Source organism: Coptis chinensis, chromosome 4, assembly GCF_015680905.1.
Source record: "Coptis chinensis isolate HL-2020 chromosome 4, ASM1568090v1, whole genome shotgun sequence".
Taxonomy (NCBI): Eukaryota; Viridiplantae; Streptophyta; class Magnoliopsida; order Ranunculales; family Ranunculaceae; genus Coptis; species Coptis chinensis.
In genome coordinates, this window is record NC_141459.1 from 7,334,137 (window position 1) to 7,359,771 (window position 25,635).

A 25,635-nucleotide genomic window follows, 5' to 3' on the forward strand; every position below is an offset into this window, starting at 1 on the left:
CTAAACCACACCACAGTAAACCAGGATCAGCAGGGATAGCAGCTTGTATGCATATACTCGGGGAAACAATTTTTTTCAGAATAGTCGGACCATTATGCATCAGTTACCAAAAAAAGACCACTATGCATCACATGTATATTACATATACCTAGATTATATCATCAAAATATGAATGGAGAAACTGACAGTGGTCTTGCAGGATGTAAAAGAAAAAAGACAGAAAAAGGTAAATTCTGCAAACAAAATAAATAAAAGATAGCTGAAGCAGTATCTAGGTAAGTATTCATTTTACAACTACTATTCTCTAGAGTTTCTAAATTGCCACAGTTCATTTTACAAATACCCGTTGGTCCCAGAAATCTGAGTGAATCTTTTATTTACACAGAAGTCTCTATCATGAATGCAATTTTACAGATAAGTGAACGCTTATCTTTTCCTATAAACAATTGCTTCTCCCGTTCACTTAGCCAAGGAAATTGATACAAATAACACCATATGACATGTTATCTTGGCTGACCCCCTGAATGCTCCCAAAAATAAATAGAATGTGTAAACATTTCTTTCTTACCACTACACATCTAATGTGAGAACCTCGGGAGGTACAACGAAAGATGGGAACTTTGTAAAGGACATATTGGACATTAGAGTACTCCACGTTGTGGAATGAGCTGAAATTAACGGCTTCACCTTCTTAACCACCAGAGGCATCAACCTCTCTCCTTCCATCCTTGCCACTACCTCAAATTGAATTCGTTCAGCTGTGGGCTTTGATCTCCATTCTGCCAAAGTACCCCAGTACAAGTCATCATCCCATATATCTCTTTCCAGCTCCAATTCGAACCGGACAACAGATGATGCTGTAATTTTTGCTCTGAGAAAGCCTTGTTTTCCATTTTGGCGGAGTCTGTCACCCAGAATGCTCTTCATAAGTTTTTCTAAAAGATCTAACCTCTCACTTATGTTGTTTATGGAACATGCCCGTTTCTTGTAAGAAGGTCCACTGTAACACTTTTCTGGCAACAATTGAAGTATACCAGCGGACAGAAATCTTGTCTCTATATAAGCATTACGGTTACGAGTCCTGTAAGTAAGTAGTGACGCTGATCCTAAAATGTGTATAGGAGGTAATGGCATGCATGAGTACTCCCGTGACGGCCAATAGTGATTTCTGTCTTCACTATTTCCCCTGCTTCTATGAATTGGTAAACCAAAATCAGACAAATGAAATAATGAGATTTCTCGAGCACCTTCAACTGTTACTGTAATGCCTTCACCGACAATCAACCGTTTTAAACCAGAATGTGTGGTGTTCGACTGCAGAAAGAGCATTCAGGTACATATACATTTGCCATTTTATTCAAGTAAAATTTGAAGTTGAAACATTACAGTTTTCCCTATTTTTCTCTTCTCGTTTAAAGCACAAAGTAAGATTACAAAAAGGGAAACTCTATGAAAAAAGATAAGAAAAAACCAGGAATCGTTATCTTTTACATGTTTCTCTTCAATTTAAAAGCCTTTTGATTGATGACCGGCTAAGAGATGACATACTTAAAGTATGCATTTTAAAGTATGACATGCTTAAGAGATGAAATCATTATCTTTTACATGTTTCTCTTCAATTTAAAAGCCTTTTGATTGATGACCGGCTAAGTTGGATAAACATCTCATAGATCTACAATTTTCCATTTTTATTTTTTTTTTATTTTTTTTTTGTTTTTTTGTTTTTATCATTTTCATATCTTGATTTCATGTGATTGCTAAACAGAAATTAAGTAACATAGACACTTCATATTTTTTAAAAGATCCGTGTTAGACACACAAACAGTCGTGTCGGACGCATGGACACTCTGCATACCATCTCAAACTAAACTAGGGTTTCTTCTATACCCTAGAAGACTTTAAAATAATTTATTAACATAGTTACAACAACTCTATGATATATTCCAATTTAATATTTATAAATTTGTAAGGAAGGTTTTGTGCCCAAAATTAGTTGTGTAACTAAAGAATAGTAATAGCTTTCTTTATTTATTAATTGTGTCCCCATGTCCTACTTCAGGATCAAAGAATGATAACCCATGGTTGGCAGATCTTCCTCACAAGAACACAGCCCATAGTTCGTCCGGTTTGTCCTCGTTCATTCCCGAATCGAAAGACTTATGGTTTACAAGCATTGATGATTTGACTCAGCACATATATATTGTATCCCAATTAAAATAGCACGCTGAAATGAGTTTGCCTTAAAAATACTAAGTATTCTAGATAAGTTCAACACCATAACTACCAAACCTCACCAACGTTTAATTGATCAACAATGGCATATATCACTAATCGATTGCATCACTAAACAAGTGCAAAATGTAACGCAATAAACAATAAATAAAAAAAATAGTCAGTTAAACATACCGGTAAAGTTAAATTGAGCTCATCATCACCACCGACGCGTAATTCAAACGGTCCATTCAATTCAAACTTACCCAACACAGCTTTAGAACTAATCCCACTAAGTAAACTACCAAACTCACCATTTTTCTTTAACATTCTCCATGAATTATTCAACTCTTCTGAAAATCTAAACAGTAAATCACTCTTCCCAATTCGTATCCTAAACTCGTATTTCTGTGAAGTCCTAGTTTGAGAATTTGTTATTTTACTGATCCTTATATCTTCTAGTTTCCACTTTTTCTTCAATGCAATTGATTTCAATATGTCCTGAAATTAAAAACAAATAAGTATCAGGGTCTTGAAATGAAATTAAGATATAAAGAAACAGAGAATTGGGGGACTTACATGTAAGAAATGAGGAGGTGGAGGGTCGGTGGGGAAGGAGTTTGATGAAATAAAGATTGTGGAAAGGTTGAATGCTGAAGAGAGGAGGATTTGAGAGGATATGAGGAGGAGAGAGAGTGTGATAAGGTTGTGATTGAGGATCATCCTCTTTTTTTCTTCTGTTTGTCAACGAAAATGAGACCGTGGATTACTCCTGGTATATTCAACAAATTGTGTCCTTTGAGCTGTTCTATCGTATATGCCACTTAAAATGCCACGATATATTGTAGATCGATATTTATGCCATCCAAATGCCAGTTGCATAAACGGTGGGAGCCGATAGGAAAGCAGAATTTGTGATAATGTTTAGAGAGAGAGTGTGTGTTTTATGATGAAGCAAACAGACAAGGCAACTGTTTGTGGGTTTTCGCTTAAGAATAAATTTGTGGACAATGCAACTGTTTGTTGTCAACGACACAAGATATTTCAAAATTTGGGTCAATGTTTAAACATTTAAACATTTAAACATTTGCAGGGATTGAGCGGAAAAGAAGAAAAAGACAAAAAACACATGTTAAAGATCGATTGGGTCTAAACTAAATCAGAACACTATATAAAGACCGAAAGAGTAGAAGAGGGATTCATTCATTCATTATCAAAAAAAATTATTACAAAGAGGAGAGAGAAAAAAACTGAATTGTAAACTGTTATCAAAAATCAATAAAGATAGATTAAACTCATCTTTGTCCTTAATTCTGTTTCATACATTCATTCTAATTGTTTGATCTTAGAGCATAAGAGAGAAAGTGTCCTATTTAACTGTCTCGAAAAACTATTTAGCTGCCCAAAAATTGAACAGACCCAATAAAAATGTGAAATTCGTTCTGTTTTGGCCAGGGCCGGCTCAAGGTAAAGTGAGGCCTCAGGCAAAGACAAAATATGGGGTCTTTAATGGAGGAAAATAAAATATAGTGTAAGTTATTAAAAGTCAAATAAAAGTGTAGTAAAAACCCATATTATCTACTGAATTAAGTAATCCCCATTTTATAGCTTTTATACATACAGTAAATTGGAAAGAAAATCTCCAAGTTTTGTCATGGCAGGAGCCATGAAAGATTTTTTTTTATTTTTTGAAACCTTACCTTCTCGAGAATATGGAGAGAAGACGAAGACAGATTGTTGGACTCTTGATTCGTAGAAAGTTATTTATTCATATCTATTATTTATTTCTTTTTTTATAGTTTTTTTCAATAAAGAAAGGTTGGTTAAATGAGGACACTTACAAAGAAATAAGTTCATGACTCATTTGTGACCGCTAGATTAATGATAATCTTTAATGAACTTTTTGAATGTGTACTTATCATAATTAATACTCTCCAAAATTTAGTGAGAGAAAAGAAAGAATTTAGTTAAGAGTCCTTCTAGGGTAACACAACGTGTTAGGCTGATAGTGTAACACAACAAATCAGGATAAGCCACATGGATTAGTACAACCTATTGACAAACTCAGTCGGTATTATATGAAAACAAGGTTAAAATAATATTTTTCAACAAAAGGGGCGGAAAATAAAAGGAAAGCGTGAAACATTACGACTGTAGCAAATATTGAGCATTTCAAATGCCGCCAAAACCTTGTATACTTCCAGAAATCTTAATAAACAATAGCGGTGAGGACTGAGAAACTTACATGTTTTACATTGTGTATGATCATCCAAACGTTGCAAAGCAAACTTTCTTCTCAATAAATTGAATGATGTTCATACAAAATGCTCCGAAAATAAATATCTCAAAATTGTTTAGAACAGTCCTACTTGATTTAGAATACCACCAACAATTACACGTGACAAAAATTCCTCAAGATGCATATTTTCAGTCCAGTTTCAATAATTTCCTCCCTCCAACACCATCTTACTGCCTTTGAAATCAAAATTGATGCTCGCCAACTGTTTTTCATATCCTAAATGCCCAAAGTAGAAGAAGGATCTAACAAAGGATAAGCACGCAAAAAAATGAGAAGACGAACAAGGAGAGAGCTTTTTTTATTTCTTTCCTTAGAGAGGAGACTATCCGACTTCTTTCCATCTACCCGGTTGCCTTTTATCTAGATCCATGTGGCAGTCATATATTGGCTTGTGTTATAAAGTCGCATAAGACTCTATAATTTCCCTTTAGTTAATTAGTTGCATCGAATGACTTTTATATCTTTGGTTTGATAAAATATCTTTGGTGAAACTATAAGGCTAGTTTAGTAATAATGAGGCCTTTCCAAATGAGAGGCCTTAGGCAGCCGCCTAACTTGCCTAATGGACGAGCCGACACTGGTTTTGGCTTTTATTTGAGCCAAGACTTCACTTCGTTTGGGATTAGAGTTCTAACGAAATTATATTCACTTCAGAAAACAAAATACAATGTCCAACCGAATTGTTGAAAAACGGGTTACATCCGTCATGATTTCAAAGGTTGTGATATCCTCCATGCCAAACTTTCTGATATAATTGGTTTTTTATAATTAGAAGTTATTGAGTTGTTTAGGAGGTTGCATAAAGTAATGGACAAACAATGTGAGGATTGGTTTTGCTATTTAGAAGAGGCTTGTAGTGCCTCCAAATCAATTTTTTTTTTAAAAAAATTCGTTGACATTGTGCACATACATTCGATGGTCCATACATCTTTGCTAGTCTCTAATAAAAAACTAAGAGCAAAAATGCATTTAGAATCCTACTCCAAAAATCGTTTGACTTTTGTTCATCATTTTATATTACACCATCTTGACTAACTAACTATTGGTGAGAGCAAATCTTGTATCCATGAAGCCCCTATAGATTTTGCTTTTGGTTATTCACTAACCATTGTTGTAGCCATTGTTGTTTTAAGAGTATAGAGTAGAGAGTAGAGAGTAGAGAAAAAAAATAAGTGTAAAACTATTGTGTGAGTGTTTCAATTTATAGTGTTAGAAAGATATAGCAGTTTTTTGCCCGTTTCTTCATTGAGAGCACGCGGTTTTGGAAAAACCGCGCCATAGAAGCCCAATTAGCAGCCCAAGCCCATGCGGTTTTGTTAAAACGCGTGAGAGATTTGGTACAACACCAAAGCTGGAACCAAATATTAGCCGATTTGGTGTTTGGTTTGGTGTTTTTTTGGTGTTTTCATCAACATGTGACTCTCCTGAAATTGAAAAAAACACCAAATTTTCAAAAATTTGGTGTTTGATGCAAGAAAAGTGTCTATCCTAAAGATGCTCTAAGAACTACTTCGTCAATAATTAGAGCTACATACGCAAAACATCTCCTAGCTGAGTACAAAGTGCAAAAACACTTTCAAGTCACCAAATACGGTACGGGTTTAAAACGGTGTATTTGAAAAAAACTTAGTTCGTGTTTTAAACGGAACGTCTCGAGAAAAAAACGGAAAAAAACGCGGGGAATAAAAACGGGTTTAAAAACGTATAATACGTAAAAGAAACAGTAAAAACCGATGATAAAGAATATAATAGATAAAGAATTTGATTTTTTTTTATAAGAGTGGAAAAAAGAATTGACACATAAAATAAAAATAAAAACAATACAAATGAGAGAAAATTCAAATACATGAAAGTATCAAATTATCATTACTCATTCAAATACTATAAGTTTTAAATTCAATACCAAAACACGACTCTAAATAAGATACTACTAATTACCAACCATAATGGCATAATCAAGTTCTACAAATAAGTTAATAACTTTAAATTTTCTAATTAATTATTAATAGTCCAAAGCAAAATAGAATTGTTTCAATAAGTCAATCTAACGCCCACTCTTCAAAAAGGTAAACTTCAAAACCCCTTTTTCTTTTTCGTGTTTTCTTTTAGATTTTAAAAAAAAAAAAAAAAAGTTTTAAACGGGAGATTTTCAAAATCTCGGGTTTTAAACGTTTTTTAAGTTTAAAACGGGATTTTTTTGAAAAACCCGGATTCTAAATTGGAACCAGACGCATTGCCAATATCTCGGATTTTAAACGCACCCCAAATTGGTGACAATGCTTTCAACTAGCTCACATTTCAAGTCTGAATGAATTGCCTCTGACAGTCCTGGAGGCCCATACAGCCCATTAGTAAATTATTATGAGTTATGACACATCGGACTCTCCAAAAAGTCTGAAGTCTTGAAATTTTTTATCAAACAGATGAGTTGAGTAATAAACTAATATAATAACTAATCAATCATTCATTACTTGGATTCTAATACTCCCAAGTCCCAACTCTTTCTATAACCATGAACTGCGAAGTCTGTCATCTCAAAGAACTGGTAACTAACTTATCTAACTTTGTCTTCTATTACCAGAATTGAACTAATTTCTTATCATCATCATGTTTTGCATTGTAGGAAGTTGAGCACTTCGAGATACGTGAAGTACTCCGCTGTAAGACTAAATTTACTTTATGTTGTATAGTTTTAAATTGCTTTTTAACCATGAATGGTGAAATTGGATGGCAGGTATATTACACACGATTGTGTTTCATAGGGCTTTAGGCCTTGTGCGGCCCAAAGATGTTGACTCTGAACTTTTTGAAATTACTTATGTGAGTGATTTAGATTCCCTGGAAGTAATTCGTACATGTTGTTATTGTAAGCTATAACTTTTTTTTAATGTATTTATATGCTTGTTTAGGAATATTTTGGGCGGAATGTGTTAGATTTTTATTTTTATTTGTTGGGTGTTCTCGAGTGGTCCGTTACAAGAACTATAATAACCTTGTACAAGTGGTCTGTTTTCATGATGATATGATTAAATGCTATTAGGTGTAGTGGTATTCCGTAACAGATTTCTGTTCTACTCAGAAAGGTTCATGTTTGGAGCAGTTACAGATAACCCAAGTCATAAGATACTCTTGTCTGAAACATCATTATGAACAACACAGAGTCATATGGAATAGGTGACTATTAGTATGTCATCCATAAATAGGTACACACGAAAATTGTTTGTGTTCTGTCCTGCACTCCTGCGTGGAAACTTGCAATGGAAAAACATAGGAAGAGACAAAGTCCCTCTGAGACGTGAGTGTTCTGTCCTGTTTGGATGTGTTTCTTTTTTTATTTCGTCATGTCGTAGATTAATAGAATATATCATATATCATCCTACCTTTCCAATTTTACATCTTATAGAGAGCTATACATCATACGACAATTGCCTCGAGGAAATGGGTTTGTTTTCAGGGATTAGGGCTTTGTATATAGACTTAAATATTGGTCAAGTAACTTCTCCTACTTTTCTAGATGAACTTGGATCTCCCTCTTTTTAGCTCCTGGTCTTCCCTGTACTAAAACCATCTCGGTCTTCCACTTTTCTTTGAGGTCAAATAGAAATCTAAGGTCCCTTGCATAGAAGTATATAACCTCCTGCACTTGGTGTGCGGCACTGTAGAGGATTCTTCCGAATAACAACCTTGAGAAATGTAGGAAATTGATCGTCAACTCTGATCCTTTTGTGTTGTGCGCCAGGTTAATTTGTCCACCATGCAGTCATCCATTGTTGTTTTCCCTTTTGCTTCGTTATTGCTTTGTTGATTAAAATAGGGATGTCTGAGCCTGCCAAACTTGTATTCATAGTACCTAATTTCATTTTCTTGGTTTTTAGTCCATTTTGAGCTGAAACTGAGAAACAATGCTCTTATTGTTGGAATAAATTGAAAATCATGGTGCTATACTGCTACCTGAGATAATGAATGTCTTTTCCTTTTATTAGCAATCTTAACCACTGATTTTTATCACGTAGGTGCAATGTGGAGATGTTGAACTTGATAAGAAAATAGAGGAGAAAATTGATCAGTTTATTGGTTGGGTGGAGAAACATCCAAACAAGAAAAGTCAGGTGTGTCCTCTGTTACCCATTTACTTGTATGATCTGCAAACCCTTGAGACTTTCTTATCAAGCCAGTGCAGTGTTTTCTTAGTACTCTTATGTCTGTTCTCATATCTCTCCTAATACGTGCTTTTCATAAGTGCTACCTCTAGTTTTGAAGTTGCAAGTACTTCTGAAAGTATCCAAGACTCTTGAACCTCTAGAATTGCACTCGAACATGTGGTAACATTGATTTATAAATTCAAAGCACCATAGTTTTTTTCAATTTTGTTGATATCATGGAAGTGCTAGTTATGGCCATTCAAATTGTGGTTCGGGGCTTCGTACAGACCACATAAGTAATTTTTCATTATGTATCAAACATCTGTGCTCCATCCTTGGATTGTTGTCAATACTGGGTTTTAGGATTTCATTATCTTTTCTCTGCTCAGCATTGAATTTTTTTCTAAAACTTATCTGCTTCTACCTTTTATAAATAACTTTGGCATAATTGATGCAGATATGTTTGGCCTTTTATGAGGTGAAAAACAAGCAGGCCACCTGGTTTAGTAACAAAATTGAGCGCTTGTATTGGGAGCAGTGGTATGTCAACTTGAATGTAGCACAGCATCCGAAAGTACATTCTAGCAAGTCTCATCATTCCAAAGTTGTAGTAGACCCAGGAGGTACATTCCGTACTAGGAAATGTCTTATGTTTAATTAAGTTTTTAATTATGTTCCAAATTGCACCTCTCTTTGATGTGGCTTCTATTTAATGTACAATGTTCTTGATCCCAGAGATTGCTTTGGAGGATAGAAGCGCTCGTCGTGCAGCATTGGAAACATCATTACGGGAAGTCTTGTTTCAGATTATAAAATTTGTTAATGAGAAAAAGGATCACATTCCTCCTGTGCCAAACCTCGAGGGGGTCTCGTTTCCGTATGAAATCACCATCCCAAGGTTGGTTATTTTTTTCTTTCTTCCAACCTCTTGGCACAGTAAATGTGGTATTCCTGATACTATTTTTGGCATCTAGAAACTAAGCAAGCTCATCACTAAAGAATGAGTTTACTATGTTGCACAGTTCATCAGATTCTTCATTCGGCATGGATATGTTCAAGAGGATGCTTCAAACTGGGCATCCAACTATGCTCAACTGATGTACATTGCAAACTGAAGCTCCCTATGTCATTTGTCCCAGTACATGTTATCATAGTCCCAGAAGATGCAAGCTTGGTAGCCTTTCTGCAGTAGGAGGGACAGTTTCCTATTCAATATGGCAGAAGGAAAATATTTATGCACTGTATATAAAAAGTTTATGTATACAAGGGGTTTTTCTCCCATTTGTCACATCCTTATCTTCTTGATTAACGAATTCTATTCTCCTGTAAATATACTACCTGGATATATGGAATCATCACAGGATTTGCATTCCTGCTAAGCCTAAACATGCTTCATATTTGTGCAACGAAGGGGGATTGCTCATTTATCTCGTCTTCTATACCTGCATCGGGATTGTCATCGCCAGTTTCTTTCTGTTTTTGTCCTTGCTGATAATAATTTCATGGACCCGTAAGTCCCTAACCAAAATTCTTTGTTCGAGACGAGTGTAAAATTGTGATCAGATCTTCCTCTATAATAATAATAATAATAGATCTCATTATAGCCACATTAGCAATGTCACCTTCGTAAGCTGCTTTCGCTCTTGTGAAGTTAATAGCTTATGCGAAGTTGGACAAACTAAATCCGTCCATAAGGAGTGGAATAATGATTACACTTATTATTCTATTTCTATCTGCATATTATAGCAAAATTATTGAAGAATTATAAAGGAATAACAAGGACTTTGGTTCCTCCTCTTTTATAGAAAAAATATAGGAAGAAAATTAGTAAGATTTGCTTCAAAATATATTATGATGTGTATGACTATGTTGCAAAGGCAGTCTACCATGGGCCCATTAGGGTTTCATATGTAAAGATATATAATCAATTAGGGTTTCACCTCATTGTGTGGAGAAAAGAGGCACCGGTATATGTTGCAAGGGCACGGGCCTACACTGAGCCCTAGAGATATATAAGCAGTTAGGGTTTCAACTAGTCCTTGGGTCGAGAAAAGAGGCACCTCTTCATACTGTTTCCATTTTAGCGTAAGGAGGTTACTTCGTGTGGAAGTAACATATCTATATAAAGTGCGTGTATCTTTGGTTCCTAATCAATTAAAATTTCTTCCCTCTTTTTTCTTTAGTATTTTAGTTTAAGTTATTTCAACACTTTATCAACACGATAGTTTCTTTGGATTATATATTATATTTTCAATTATATTCTTCATCTTTTTATTTGTTACGCAAGAACAAAGGTATGAAACTCTATATCTTTTATTGTTCAACTTTTTGTTATTATTATTGGTAAGTCTATTTTAAATGAGATTAGTAATTATTTGATGCTGGCGGGTTTAAACTCCGAACCTCTGATATTATCACCCAAAGATTTTACCGATTTTGCTAGTTGGCACCTGCCTTTTATTGTTCAACTCAATTGTTGAATGGTTAAACAAATTTATATTGTTTTATAATTGAAGCATTATGATTACTTTTGGGGTATGTTGGAAGTTTTTCTATGGAATTGGAATTGAAAATATAATTCCAAAACGGACAATTTCAAGTAATTAAAAATCCTGAATATATAGAAATCTCAACTTTCTACCCAAATAACTCGCCAATATTACGCTCCATTAAGTGCAACCATATGTGCTCAACACAATATATAATTCATCTTCAGCAAGGATGAATTCCCAATTACGTCTTGGGCGAGGATGACGCTCCATATTTTGTGAATTGGCGAGAGAAAGATTAGTGAATTGGTGATCCATTTAATGAAATAAGAAAGATGAGAGAAAAATGAGTGAATTGGTGAAAAATAAGTGAGATAGTGAAACAATATATATAGGTCGGGGTGGCATGCGTCGTAGAATCTCTATTTAGAACTCCTATAGAAACTAACAATTCATTGATTTTGGGATTTGAGGTTTTCGTTTTAGTGCAGAAATAGTTGCCAAACAGGGTGATTCTTAATTTTTGGAAATACATTATGAATTCCATCCTAAATTCTTGGTTGCCAAACACACCCTTGGAGGTAACCCAAATATGTCTGTCTGTTTTTTAAAAAATCGTACAAACTCATAAAAAATCTATAGTGGAGCCTTTTTCTTAAGTTTTTTTTATAAGTTCATGACTAGTAATGGTACACAGACATATTTAACTCTGGCGGCTGCGTGTATTTCAATGCAAACCAATATTATCCAAATAGAAAATTAGTTTAAGGGAGTATGTTAAGAATTTTTTGAACTCCTAAGATAGAAGCATAATATTTTTAGTTTTTACACCCAAATTTGACTAAAACCAAAATTTGATACATATTTAACCACTTTTAGAAGCAATTGACAAAAATATCCTATTTAATTATTTGCAATTACTTCTACAATATGTGAAACAACAAGATTTTCTCTCTCATAATCTCTTAAAAAATTCATAAATTTTAAATGTATTTAAGTTATTTTGAAACTCAACATTTTAAAACATATATTTAAGTTATTTACTCGTGTGCAGGCTTCTAGGCCCTTGGATAATACTTTGTGGAGCAATATACCAGTACTTTTTGCTGTTATGAGTAGCCTAGATTCAATACACCACTCTCTCTCTCCTCCGCATACTAGTTTTACTCTTTATAAATCTAAATTCTATTCAAACCCAAAATCCATTCTTCTTGTTTTGGTAGTTATCTTATCTACAGATAGTTATCTTATTCAATCTTATTCTGGTAGTTATCTTGGAAGGGTGAAAAAGAAAATAAATTATATTAAAATATTCTTTATAAATCTAAATTCTATTCAAACCCAAAATCTAGTAGTTATCTTATCTACAGGTAGTTATCTTATTCAATCTTATTTAAGTAGTTATTTTATCTATAGGTAATTATCTTGGAAGGATGAAAAAGAGAATAAATTATATTAAAAAATAATAGGTGCGCAGCCTGGTCTAGAGTCAAAAGTTTAGATTCTAAAGATTTTCTATAAAAAAAACACTTATGCTTACGCGGATAAAAACAATGGGTAAGGGTATTAAAACCCAAAAAATTATTGGTAGGGCTTTTGAGTTTTTTTTTTTTAATCCAAAATAGTGAGTCGTTAAAAAAGTAGGTCGCCTAGCAACAGTTAAGTTAACAACTTTCTTAAATTTAAATATGTACTTTATGTGTTTACTAGGGGAGATAAAAATTAAATCTCTGGACTCTTTGTTTTGTGAGATTTCATATTTGGAAGTACACTGTTACAAGTTCACATAATCTTTATTGCTGCTAGAGTGCTAGACTATTATCCAACTAGAGGGGGCGAAATCATATATTTTCAAAATAGTACATCAATCACAACCCTCTACAACTTCTTGTTCTTTGTTCTTTAGATATCTTGTCCACCATTATATTCAAAAATTAATGGGGATTGGGGAAAACAAACGATCCGCTCACCGTTAGAATGCCAAGAAATAAAATATGAAAAGAAAACTTTGTACAATAAAAGGAAAAACTAGTGGCTTGCAAAATAATAGTTACTTAAGTAGTGTAGCACTAATTGCGCGCAAACCGCTTTCTTTCCCACTACTCTGTTTCACAACAAAAACGTTCACGTCGTTTCAGTTGCATTCCATGCCTTTAAATAATCCATGCGTTCAACAACTACTTCATATTCCTTCCAACTACTCTCCTCAGTCCTCACTCACTCATTCATCACGCTCTTTCTCTGTCCATATTAACATTTCTTCAACTTTGCTTCCACACTACTCTGAACCTCCCTCAAGTTTAGGTATCTTTTTTCCCATTTCGTTTTCCATTTTGTTTATATTGATGTATTTGTTTGCATTTTAGTTATAATATATTTAACTTTTTTTTTTTTTTTTTTTTTCTGTTTTGTCGAAATTATACTGAGGGTTGTTTTAGATATTATAATATGCATGTTATATTAAAATTTGATTTCGTTCTTTTGTTGTTGTACACTGTTCATTTAATGTTATGATGAGGTATTTACTTAGTTTCACCATTTTTTGCTTAGGGTTTTGTAAAAGAAATGCTTATAATCTGTGTGTGTGTGTGTGTGTGCGTGTGATGTCTTTCATTTGTTGGGACTGATTGATCTTTTATTTTTATTTATGTTTTATCGGTCTTGGCTAAGTTTGATTCATGTTGAAGGTTCTAATAGTGGGGAGAAGTTGACGAAGCGAAATTTTGAGAATGTTAATGGGGATGTTGTTTCATTAAATTAGTGTAAGATGAGGAGGCTTCCTGTGATACAAAATTTTCCATGGCGTTGTGGACGAAATGCCCTGGGGGATGAAATAATGGCCGAAAGTGGTCTTGATAACTCGGATGTTGAAGAGGATGAAATCATAGAAGTTGACTCTGCTGATCAGTGTTTAGAAGATCACCGAGAATATGCCGCACGAGCTAATGCTCCGTTGAGAGACAATGGTGTTGGTGATTGTTCAGTCGATAAACTGGATGTCGAAGAGGGTGAAATGGTTGAAGTAGAAAACGGTTCAGTCGATAAACCGGATGTTGAAGAGGGTGAAATTGTAGAAGTGGACTACTATGATGAGAATGGTTCAGTTGATAAATCCGATATTGAAGAGGGTGAAATTGTAGAGGTGGACAATGGTGTTGAGAATGGTTCAGTTTATAATTCGGACATTGAACAGGGTGAAATTATGAAAGTTGACTCTGCTAATTGGTTCCCCGAAGGTTCCAGACAATATTCCCCGAAGGTTAATGCTAGCGAAGAAAGTGTTACCCCTGATTCAGATTATGAAATGAAGGTTAACGTCGGGAGTGCACTTGTAGAAGTTGATTCTGCTGTGCAATTCCAAGATGGTTGCGGACAGTTTGCCCCACAGGTTGTCGCGAAGCTGAGCAGGGACTTTGTTAATGAAGGTTCTGACACTGATATGAAGGTTAAGGCAGAGAGTGAACTTAATAAACCTGACACCGCAAAACATGAAAGAAGGTCAAGATGGTCTGGAGTTCTTGAAGTAGCTAGAAGTCTGGTTGCAGATGAATCACTCCAATCCCTAAACAATGCTATATCTGAAACGATAAATTCATTGATATTCTTAGGTCGGGTGGAAGATCCTGAAGCATCCGAGTTGAAGAAAGCTGTGGAGCATATGGTAAAGCTTTCAGGAGACTTTGAGCCTAAAACTTCAGATTTGTCAAAGAACTTGAATAATACTGAATTACTTGACTCGATGAGGGATTCTGATGTGCCGGACTCCAAATGCTGTCTCAATAATGTTGTCCAGCCTGAGGAACAAGGGCTGCCTAGTCGTTTGGGGTTGCAGTTGCCAGTGGACTCTGTTGTACAAGGCCAATTTGTACACCCTATGGATTCAGATAAGCCACAACCATCATTTCCTCTTGAAGATGTAGAAGAGAGCATGCATAAAAGATTTCTTCGTAGAAACAGATTGGCATGTCGAGATTTCCCAGGAGGTTGTGGGAGGCGAGCTCTGCTTGATTCCTCGGATGATTATCTAAAAGTAGTTGAGTGTTGCCAAGCTAGGAGGGTTAGTGAAAAGTCTAGTAATGGAAGAGCGGTTGTACTGGGTCTAATGGCTGCACCGAAATGCCCATGGAAGCAGGGAAAACGAATCACTAAAGCTCCAATTGCTCCTACCAAGGAGACAATGAAAAACAAACCTAAGAAGCGAGGATTTGTGGCCCGAATCGCTAAAGCTCCAATTGCTCCTACCAAGGAGACAATGAAAAACATACCTAAGAAGCGAGGATTTGTGGCCCTTAATTCTTCCAAAGTTACGTTTAGAAAGCGAAGTAATGGGGTTGAGGATTATTGTTCTGAACTTGATGAAGAAGATGATAGTGCTTTGGTTCAAAGGCCAAGAAAAATGGCTTCAAGCTCGATACCATTGAATTTGGGTGTTACTGATAACAGCGCTGAGGCTGCTGTTGCCCGTAACAAGGTTAGGAAAACTCTCCGCCTGTTCCAAATGGTATATAGGAAACTCAAGCGGGATGCTGAAGCAAAGCCCAAACAAAAATACTTGCGGATTGATCTAGAATCTGCAAAATTACTGAAAAAGAAGAACAAATTTATCAACAATATCAAGATCTTAGGGAAGGTCCCAGGGGCGGAGGTTGGCGATGAGTTCCATTTCAGAGTGGAGCTTGCTATGATTGGGTTACATCACTCCTATCAGAGTGGTATAAATTCTGTCTGTTATAATCATAAAGAAGTGGCAACAAGTATTGTGGATTCTGGAGTTTATGGTGATTACATGAAGAGTTCTGATGTCTTGGTATATTCCGGTCAAGGACAGACTCCAAGATACGGAGTTAAATTGCCTGATGATCAAAAGCTTGTTAGAGGAAATCTTGCATTAAAGAACAGCATGGATGAAAGAACCCCAGTCAGAGTTATCCGTAGATTTAAGGGCAGTAGTTCATTGGACGCAAGGATGAACCCTTTAATATATGATGGGCTTTATTTTGTAGAAAAGTATTGGGAAAGACGAGGGCGTCATGGTAACAAGGTCTTTATGTTTCAACTAAGAAGAGACGTGGGGCAGCCGGCACTTGCAATAAAAGAGCTGAAGGAATTAGAAAGAACAAGTAATGCAATTGATATTTCTCAAGGAGAAGAGAAGATGCCCATTGGTGCTGTCAACAGAATAGATGATGAGGTACCCCCTGAATTTAAATACATAAGACATATGATACATCCTCTGCGTTATAACCCAATGCCCAACCGTGGATGTGATTGCATTGACGGATGCTTAAGTTCAACAAAATGCTTGTGTGCCATAAAGAATGGAGGGCAAATCCCGTTCAATTATGATGGGGCTATTGTGGTAACAAATCCCCTCGTTTACGAGTGTGGCCCTACATGCAAGTGCCCTCCGTCATGCTATAATAGAGTGAGTCAACATGGCATTAAGTTTCAGCTACAACTTTTCAAGATGGAGTCTACAGGCTGGGGTGTCAGATCCTTAACTTCCATCTCTTCAGGAAGCTTTATATGTGAGTATACAGGGGAGTTGCTCCAAGATAATGAAGCTGAACAGAGAATTGGCCGCGATGAGTATTTGTTTGATATTGGAATTAACTATAGTGACCATGCCATTTCCACTGAACTCTCAAAGCTAATACCCGCCGACTTAAATTCCAACTCTTCATGCGATGATGAGGAGGATGTTTCTAGCTTTACAATTGATGCAGCACAATATGGGAACGTGGGGAGATTCATAAACCACAGTTGTTCACCTAATCTATATGCACAAAATGTCCTTTTCGATCATGCTGACAAGAGAATGCCTCACATAATGCTGTTTGCTGCTGAGAATATTCCCCCTTTGCAGGAGCTGACATACCATTACAATATGCAGTTGGATCAAGTTTATGACTCTGATGGAAATATCAAGAAAAAGGAATGCTACTGTGGATCTTCGGGATGCACGGGCAGGATGTATTAGGAAGATGGTACTTGAAGAAGCATTTTGATTTTTCAGGTAAGTTGAAAATTTGTGCTCTCCTCCCTTTAAATTGCTGAATGTGTTTGTAGGTGGAAACCTCTGCATTTTCAGTCTGCCTATTGTAATACCTAATTGTCGTAGCAAATGAGGCTTTCATAAATATTCTAATAATAATGTTTAGCTTACTACACAGTTATCATTCCCTTGTTTTGTACTCTAACCTGTCAAAATTGCTTTCTAAAAAGTGCTTAGAAGCTGTAAATTTGAAGCTTTTCATATTTCTTTTTTTTTTTACTGCAATATACATGGTTTAAGCAAGTCGTGGGAATTTTACAGCTCGGGACTATGAAATCATGATAAGAGGCTCTTTAAGAATTAAGCCCTGCCAAATGCGACTAACTTACTGGTAGTGAACTCTAAGCATAAACAGTGAGGGTAGCCTTGATGACTGTCAGACTTCTTAAATATTGCTGATATAGCCAAGTAAATTTGGTGTTCTAAATGCTGCTCTTGGTATCTAGAATCTAAACAAGTTCATTACAGAAGAAGAGTTTACTTTTTTGCACAGTTCATCTGCTTCTTTATTCGGCTTGGACATGTTCAAGTGGATGCTCGACTGGACATCCAACTATGCACAGCTGACTTACCTTGCAAACTGAAGCTGCCTCCGTCATCATATCCGCAATCCATGTTATCTTAGTCCCAGAAGATGCAATCTCGGTTATCCTTGTGCAGTAGAAGCAATATGCTAAGAAGGAATAGTTTCCTCTTTAATATAGCAAAGGAAGAGGTTTTTAGAACGTTCCTGTGTATATAAGGGGTGTATGAACGTTCCTGTGTATATAAGGGGTTTTTATTTCATTTTCACCTTCTTGTTTAATTCTTGGTAAAGGATTTCTGTTCTCATGAACATTTAGTAGTACTTGCCTACTTGGATACAATTGAAGTCATCACAGGATTTGCATTCTTCCCAAGTCTAAACTTGCTTCGTATTAGTGCAATGTGCAACACGGGTGTATTATCCATCTTTCTCGCATTTTTTAACCTGCATCTGAATATCCATCACTAAGATAAGTTGGTTTTAGTTTGATCCTTGGGAGACAGAGACCAAGAACCGTTATTACTAGTTTCTTTTGTTTTTGTCCTTGCTGGCAATAACTTCATAGACCCGAAAGGACTATTCTTTGTTCGAGATCTGTTTAGGACTGTGCACGGTAGAACAGTGATGAACTAGTGATAGCATTTGAATTTTTCTATATAGCATTCGAATTTCTATATAGCTTTAGGCCTGGAAGACCTGATTTGGTGGTATTTAGCAAAAAAAAACATACCTGATTTGGTTCTGTTTGTATTTTATTAAATAGTTTGTAGAAAATACAGTTTCTGAAAACCAATTAAATCCCAAACATTAATTGAGACAATAACAAAAAAATATGAGTTTTCACAATTTAAAAAGTTGAGTTTTCACAATTTCGGGAGGTTTCGACACTTACATATGTTATATTGCTATTGCTATATAAGAGCATCTTTAATGATGAGAGACACCAATTTTTTTTTACCAAACCAAATAAACACCAAACAATTTCAGTGGAAACATCAAAGAGTGAGCACTAAATGTACGTCGCGGTATTGGAGTGGAAACATTAAAGAGTGAGCACTAAATGTACGTCACGGTGTTTCCAAAACCGCGCCAAATAAAGCCCAACATAGCCATTGCTTTCGGAACACTGCGACAAAAAAACCCACAATAGAGGCTTGTTTTTGTCCAGAAATGAGAAGGTATTTTTGCCCACGCGGTGTTTGAAAAGTCACGTGAAACACCGCGACGTACATTTTATACAATACCAAAGCAAACACCAAATTGGAGCCGATTTGGTGTTTGGTTTGGTGTTTTTTTGGTTTGGTATTCAAGAGGTCTCACCATTAAAGATGGGTTTTATCAAATTTTTAAGAATTTGGTGTTTGGTATTCAAGAGGTCTCACCATTAAAGATGCTCTAAGAAATAGCAGTGTGAGGTATGTACAATTTATTATTTGTGCACAAGAGTACTAAATCACTGTTGATTTAGTCAACAATAGCTACCTTATGGGCTGTGTTTTTTTTCCCCGATAATAACCCATCACATTCATCTTAAGCAACTGACAAAGGATTTACAGAGTCAAGAGACCAAATAGTGGCATATTTCAATGCCCACTTAGCTAATACATGAGCTTCTATGTTGTTATCTCTTTGAAACAAGAAAAACAAAACATTACAATCATTATTTATAATCAACTGATTAAACATACTAGAGACTTTAGAAATGAAATCCGAGAGCTCCCAATCAGCACCTGCTCCATTTCTTCTCAGCATCATCATAAGCTCTTTGCAATCTCCCAAAATCAATGCTTGCTCAAGCTTTAATCTTCCCATCAAAATACCAACTAACTCAGCTCCACGGCATTCTGTTTCTATTGGACTCCTTGCGTTGAACTTCCTGTACAATAATCCCACCAATTGACCATTTGCATTCCGACAAACAGCTGCTGCAGTGTTGGGGATTATATCAATACCAATCGATTCCCCCACTACACAGATAATTTGTATTTGAACACAATTCAACTCCGTACAAATTCTAAATATCAACTACAACCTATACTAACATGCCCAACTCGCTAAATAACTATCAACAACAAATAATAATGTAAAGCAGTAAAGCAAACCACAACACAAAGATTTACCGTGGTTCGGCCAATGATGCCTACTTCCACAAGAGCCAGTTCTTAATAAAGTGGGAAGGAAGATTACAATCTCTCCTTTCGGTCTCTCCTTACTAGATCACTTTATCTCTTTCTGTGGTTGTATCTCCGTAAAGGTTCTCTCTCTTTGTTTTAGTCCGATTCCAATCCTTCCGACTTGTTAGGTTAGGTTTTCCAAAACCTTGATTTTGGTTTTATCTCCAAAACCAAATTTCAATGCATCAGAAGCAAAGGCCCACGAAATTAGACCCGAAGAAGGCCCTTCTTTGAGCGCTGAAAGGCCAATGTATCGAGATCGAAGCTGGTCGCCCCTCTATGAGCTGGTCGCCCTATTCTATCGAACTCGAGCCGAAGTCGCTTCATCCGGCGAGCTGGCTGGCCTCGACATTTCCAACGCCGAATTCGCCCGTTTCTCTCTAGCTCTGTTTTCTCTCCTCATGTGAGGGATAACTCCAACAATCTCCCTCCCAACGGTGAGGGGCTTCCTCCATACAATTTCCAAATCAGCGAGGAGGAGTGTGTCGCCATTCCGCAATAGCACAACAACATCAAACTTACCTTTCGGTAAGACTTTGGTCATCATATCCGACCCGTTCTTGTCGGTATGGATCTTCTCGATACACAAATGCTTGTCCTCGAGTACTTCTCTAATCCAATGATAACGCACGTGTATGTGCTTGGACCTAGAATGAAAACTCGGATTCTTGCTCAAGTGGATGACGCTCTGACTGTCACATAGAACTATAAACTGTTTCTGCTTTAGCCCTAGTTCGTCGAAGAACCTCTTCATCCATAGCAACTCTTTGCAACACTCAGTGGCTGCAATATACTCGGCTTCTGTAGTGGAGAGGGCAACACACTTTTGCAACTTAGATTGCCAAGAAACTGCTCCCCCTGCAAAAGTAACCAGATAACCGGAGGTGGACTTCATCGAGTCAACATCACCGCCATGTTCGATCGAGTGTAGCCTTCAAGTAAGGGCTTACTTCCACCAAAGCACAAACATGATTTGGAAGTGCCTTTGAGATATCTCAATATCCACTTAACACCTTCCCAATGTTCTTTACCCGGATTTGACAGAAATCTGCTTACAACCCCAACGGCGAAAGCAATATCCGGTCTAGTACACACCATGGCATACATCAAACCGCCTTAATCGCGGATGCATAAGGAATCTTTTCCATCCGACTCGCTCATGCTCACCCTTATGACACATCTCTTTGGTCATGCTGAACGGGCCACCAAGCGGATTAACCGATCGGCTTCGGCTTTGATCCATGTTGAATCTCTTCAACACCTTCTCAATGTAGCTTTCTTGAGAAAGCCACAACTTCCCACTCTTTTTCGTCACGAAAGTGATCCGTGATCCCAAGTATCTGCTTTGCTTGACCCAAATCCTTCATCTCAAGGGACTTACTCAAGTCTTTCTTCAGCTTTGATATCTTGTTGATGTTTGAGCCAACTATCAACATATCATCCACATACAGCAATAAGACAATGAAATCCCCTATCCGAAATCTCAACAAACGCGCAAATGATGAAGCAGACTTCTTGTATCCTTGCTTCGCCATAAAGGAGTCAAACTTTATGTACCAATGTCTCTGCTTGCTTTCAACCCATACAAGCTCTTTTATCAGCTTGCATACTAGGTGCTCCTTGCCTTTGACCTCAAACCCTCGGCGGGTCCATGTAGACATCTTCTTCAAGGTCTCCATGAAGAAAAGTCGCCTTAACATCTAGTCTGCTTCAACCTCTAGGTTCATACTTGCGGCCATACCCAATACCCCCGGATAGAAGTCATCTTCACTACACGGAGAGAAAATCTCATCAAAGTCAATCCCTTTCCTTTGACCGAATCCCTTCACAACAAGGCGAAGCTTTGTGCCTTGGGTGAGGATTGTTCTCCTCATGCTTGACTTTGTATATCCACTTATTCTTGAGAACTTTTCTCCCTGTGGGTTTCTCAACTAACTCATAAGTGTGATTCTTATGCAAAGAATCCATCTCGTCATGCATGGCCTTCAACCACTTTTCCTTGTCTGTACCTTCAAGTGCCTCTTGATAGTACATAGGTTCTCCACCATCCGATAGTAGCACGTACGTATGTGGTGGATACCTGGTTGAAGCTATTCTCCCTCTGTCAGACCTCCTTGCCCCATCCGGCCGGGTGCCTCGTGAGGTTGCACTTCCGCTTGCTCTCGGTGGTGGTTCATGCATCTCATCCGCATCTTCTATACCAATAGGTTCTATCCCATCATGAGCAATAGATTCTCATCATGAGCTTCAAACTCATGGTTCTCTCGTGATTCTCAATGCCTTCTCGACGCTCCACAGGGAACTTCGGTTCAATCAACAAGATCATTGGTGAAAGCCTCAGGCTTCTCACCCTCCTCAAAGTCTGCTATGGTTTGGTCTTCTAAGAACACAACATCTCGACTTCGGATTACCTTCTTGTTAATCGGATCATAGAGTTTGTAACCAAACTTTTCATCTCCATAACCGAGAAAAATGCACCTTTTGGCTTTGTCATCAAGCTTGGATCTCTCATCCCGGAATATGCACAAATGCGCCCCGCACCCAAATACCCTCAAGTATCCATAATCAACATCTCACCGACCATACTCTCCGGATAATCACTATTCGAGGCTTTTTGCGGCGACATGTTGATCACATGCACGGCTGCACGCATTGCTTCTACCCAAGAGTTTTAGGTAGCTTAGAGCGGAGATAGCATGCATCTCATCCTCTCTACAATGGTACGGTTCATTCTCTCCTCGCTATTCCATTCTGTTGGCGTGTCTTGGGAACGGTCCGCTTCATGACGAATCCCATGACTCGCAATACTCTTCAAATGGCCCAATGTACTCACCCCCATTATCCGAAAGCGAATACATTTCAACAACTTCCCAGTCCTCTTTCCACCATGTTTGTGGAATTTTCAAACACGCCAAGTACTTCATCCTTGGTCTTCGTGACTATAGGCCCATATCTTTCTTGACGATCATCAATGAATGTCAAGAAGTAAGCTCCCGGTGGGACTTCACTCTCATAGGACCACATAAGTCCTGCGGTGCACTAGCTCAACGACGTTGTCCTTTCGTGAGACGGGAATCTTTGGAAAGACACCTGCGGTTGCTTTCCTACCAAACAGATGAGTACATGTATTTAAATGTGTACCTTTAATGTCCGGGCAAGGCCTTTTGCTTTAGCAAGAACTTCCATCCCTTTTATGCCCATGTGACGCCTCTTGTGCCACAGTTCGGATGAAGTTTTCTTCTTTTCACAGATTCGCCGCTTTACACAAACTAGCCTGCGTGTTTTGTAAAGAGAGCAAGTTTTCTTTCCTCCTCACGCTACAATGGAACCTCCGCCGGGTTTCCATACCCCGCTACCAAACGAGTTTACAAAGCCATCGCCATCTAATTTCCCAAATTTAAATTAGCTTAACCAGATATGTCGGGGACATGTCTTACATCCTCGAGTGTCAAGGTGTAGCCGACATTGGTTTCTATATGAACATCTCTAATGCCTATAATCTTCGAGACGCCACGTTACTCCATCCCATCTTCACTTCACCATATTCACCACAACCGTAGGTAGTGAAGAATCCCCCGCGCGTGTGACGGATAGGATGCTCCTCAGATCTATCACCCACTCAGATCGACATGAGGTACTAAGACAAAGACACACCACAACCGACACAATTCCCACTAGGTCGCCGACTAGTGCGTAGTATCTCACTGTGTTTTCGCTCCTCCGCACCATGTCTTCATGTACACGGTTATTCTTCTCATCCCTCTTCGATTGTTCTCGCGACTCATATCTGAAGTGGCCTTTTGGGCACAATAGTAACATTGCCTCTCTCGCTTTTAGGAGTTCTAGCTTCACCCCTAGATTTACTTTCGCCATCACCTCTAGAACGAGATGGTTTTCTCGTTTTGACCTCTCCCCATTTTCTCGCGGAAAAGGATCTCGAGTGAGAAGAGCCGCTTCTTGCACTCCTTCTAGTCTCCTCATTCAACAAAGACGTGGTAGCCATCTCCATGGTAACAATTCCATCCTTGGTCGCTTCCATGTAGAGAAACCGCTAATGTCTCCCAACTTTTCGGGGGTAGAGCCTAATAGAAACAAAGCCTCAACTTCGCCTCCCAAATTGATCTTCATCAAATGCATCCGATTGATGATATTCTCAGACTTCATTAAGATGCTTTCGCATATGAAGAACCTTCTTGGTACTTCGGTTCCGCAAACTTCTTAACGACTAGCACTTTGTTTCCACCGACTTCCTCTCATAAAGGTCTTCGAAGTTTCTTCCATAGACCAAGGTCGTAGTCTCTTGGGCCACATGGTGAAAGACACCGCTCGCCAATCCACCGTCGAATGTATCCAATCGCTTTTCGTCAAGCTTTTTCCACTCAAATTTCATGGCCTTTTCTCGGTTTTACTCCCTCATTCTCAATGGGAAGTGCCAAGTCCTTGCAAGATAGCAAGTCTTCCATCTTGGCTTTCCGGATGGTGTAGTTCTTCCTATTCGGACTCATCATACGAAGTGTTCACGGAATGGTCCATTTCTACAAGTTATTTAACCTCAAATATTCTCTCGTGAATTTTGCCAAACACCTTTCCTCGACCAAGATTCGGATAACACCCTAGGCTATTCTAACCAAGGCTCGATACCACTTGTTGGGGATTATATCAATACCAATCGATTCCCCACTACTGCGGATAACTTGTATTTGAACACAATTCAACTCCGTACAAATTCTAAATATCAACTACAACCTATACTAACATGCCCAACTCGCTAAACAACTATCAACAACAAATAATAATGTAAAGCAAAAAGCAAACCACAACACAAAGATTTACCGTGGTTCGCCAATGATGCCTACTTCCACAAGAGCCGGTTCTTAATAAAAGTGGGAAGGAAGATTACAATCTCTCCTTTCAATTCTCACCTTACTAGATCACTTTATCTCTTTGCTGTGGTTGTATCTCAGAAGGTTTCTCTCTCTTTGTTTTAGTCCGATTCCAATCCTTCCCGACTTGTTAGGTTAGGTTTTCCAAAACCTTGATTTTGGTTTTATCTCCAAAACCAAATTTCGCGGAATCAGAAGAAAGGCCCAAGGAAATTAGACTCGAAGCGCGAAGCGCCTTCTTTGAGCGCTGAATAATGTGATCGAGATCGAGCGGGTCGCCTCTCTATGTGCGCTGGTCGCCTCTATTCTATCTGGAACTCGAGTGAAGTCGCGCTTCATCCGACGACATTCGACATTTCCAAATTCGCCCGTTTCTCTCCAGCTCTGTTTTCTCTCCTCATGTGAGGGATAACTCCAACATGCAGCACCTCTATTTCTTATCTTGTTAAAGGCACCATCAAAACTAATTTGATTCCAAGATGTATAGTAATCAAATCCTACTCTAGTCATCATTATATTAAGGTCTATGGGATTTGAGTCAACATGCATAGTCATGCTAGCATCCTCTTGGTACTTCTTAAAAGCTTTCAAATTGTTATTTGTTCTCTGTCTCACTTGTCTGTAGATGTTCTCCATGCTTGGTTGCTGCTTCTTAACCCTTAGTTTATTCCTACTGAGCCATATTTCATACATCATGATAACAAAAATATGTGCCGGCAAAGTTTTTGTTTTCATCTTCAAGTGTACTGTCCCAAACAATTGCTTTTCTCAACCAATCCTTCAAACCCTTACCTCCATGTTCATGCATTCTCAAATCTAAGTCAAACCCAAACCATAAACACTTGGTCCACTCACA

General features: G+C 37.6%; 3 protein-coding genes across 4 annotated transcripts; 2 read left to right on the forward strand and 1 right to left on the reverse strand.

The window, feature by feature from the left end:
* Positions 1 to 231: 231 nt before the first annotated feature.
* LOC147501575 (signal peptidase I) lies at positions 232 to 3,036 on the reverse strand. Its single transcript, XM_086606620.1, has 3 exons — positions 2,791 to 3,036; positions 2,407 to 2,712; positions 232 to 1,314 (listed from the first exon to the last, which is right to left on the reverse strand). The coding sequence occupies exons 1-3, from the start codon at positions 2,932 to 2,934 to the stop codon at positions 571 to 573; spliced, it is 1,194 nt and encodes a 397-aa protein (XP_086462746.1). The 5' UTR covers positions 2,935 to 3,036; the 3' UTR covers positions 232 to 570.
* A 3,875-nt stretch (positions 3,037 to 6,911) lies between these two features.
* LOC147501576 (meiotically up-regulated protein) lies at positions 6,912 to 10,058 on the forward strand. Its single transcript, XM_086606621.1, has 7 exons — positions 6,912 to 7,055; positions 7,134 to 7,170; positions 7,245 to 7,330; positions 8,524 to 8,619; positions 9,110 to 9,275; positions 9,388 to 9,550; positions 9,675 to 10,058. Exons 1-7 carry the CDS (start codon positions 7,023 to 7,025, stop codon positions 9,748 to 9,750), a joined length of 657 nt encoding a protein of 218 aa, XP_086462747.1. The 5' UTR covers positions 6,912 to 7,022; the 3' UTR covers positions 9,751 to 10,058.
* Positions 10,059 to 13,168: 3,110 nt separating this feature from the next.
* LOC147501577 (uncharacterized) lies at positions 13,169 to 18,092 on the forward strand. Of its 2 annotated transcripts, none has more exons than XM_086606622.1 (3): positions 13,169 to 13,445; positions 13,829 to 17,157; positions 17,690 to 18,092. In XM_086606622.1, the coding sequence occupies exon 2, from the start codon at positions 13,909 to 13,911 to the stop codon at positions 17,119 to 17,121; it is 3,213 nt and encodes a 1,070-aa protein (XP_086462748.1). In that variant the 5' UTR covers positions 13,169 to 13,445; positions 13,829 to 13,908; the 3' UTR covers positions 17,122 to 17,157; positions 17,690 to 18,092. The 2 variants fall into 2 exon arrangements, with proteins under 2 accessions (XP_086462748.1, XP_086462749.1); XM_086606623.1 differs by having other exon boundaries at positions 17,458 to 17,912.
* Positions 18,093 to 25,635: the final 7,543 nt, after the last annotated feature.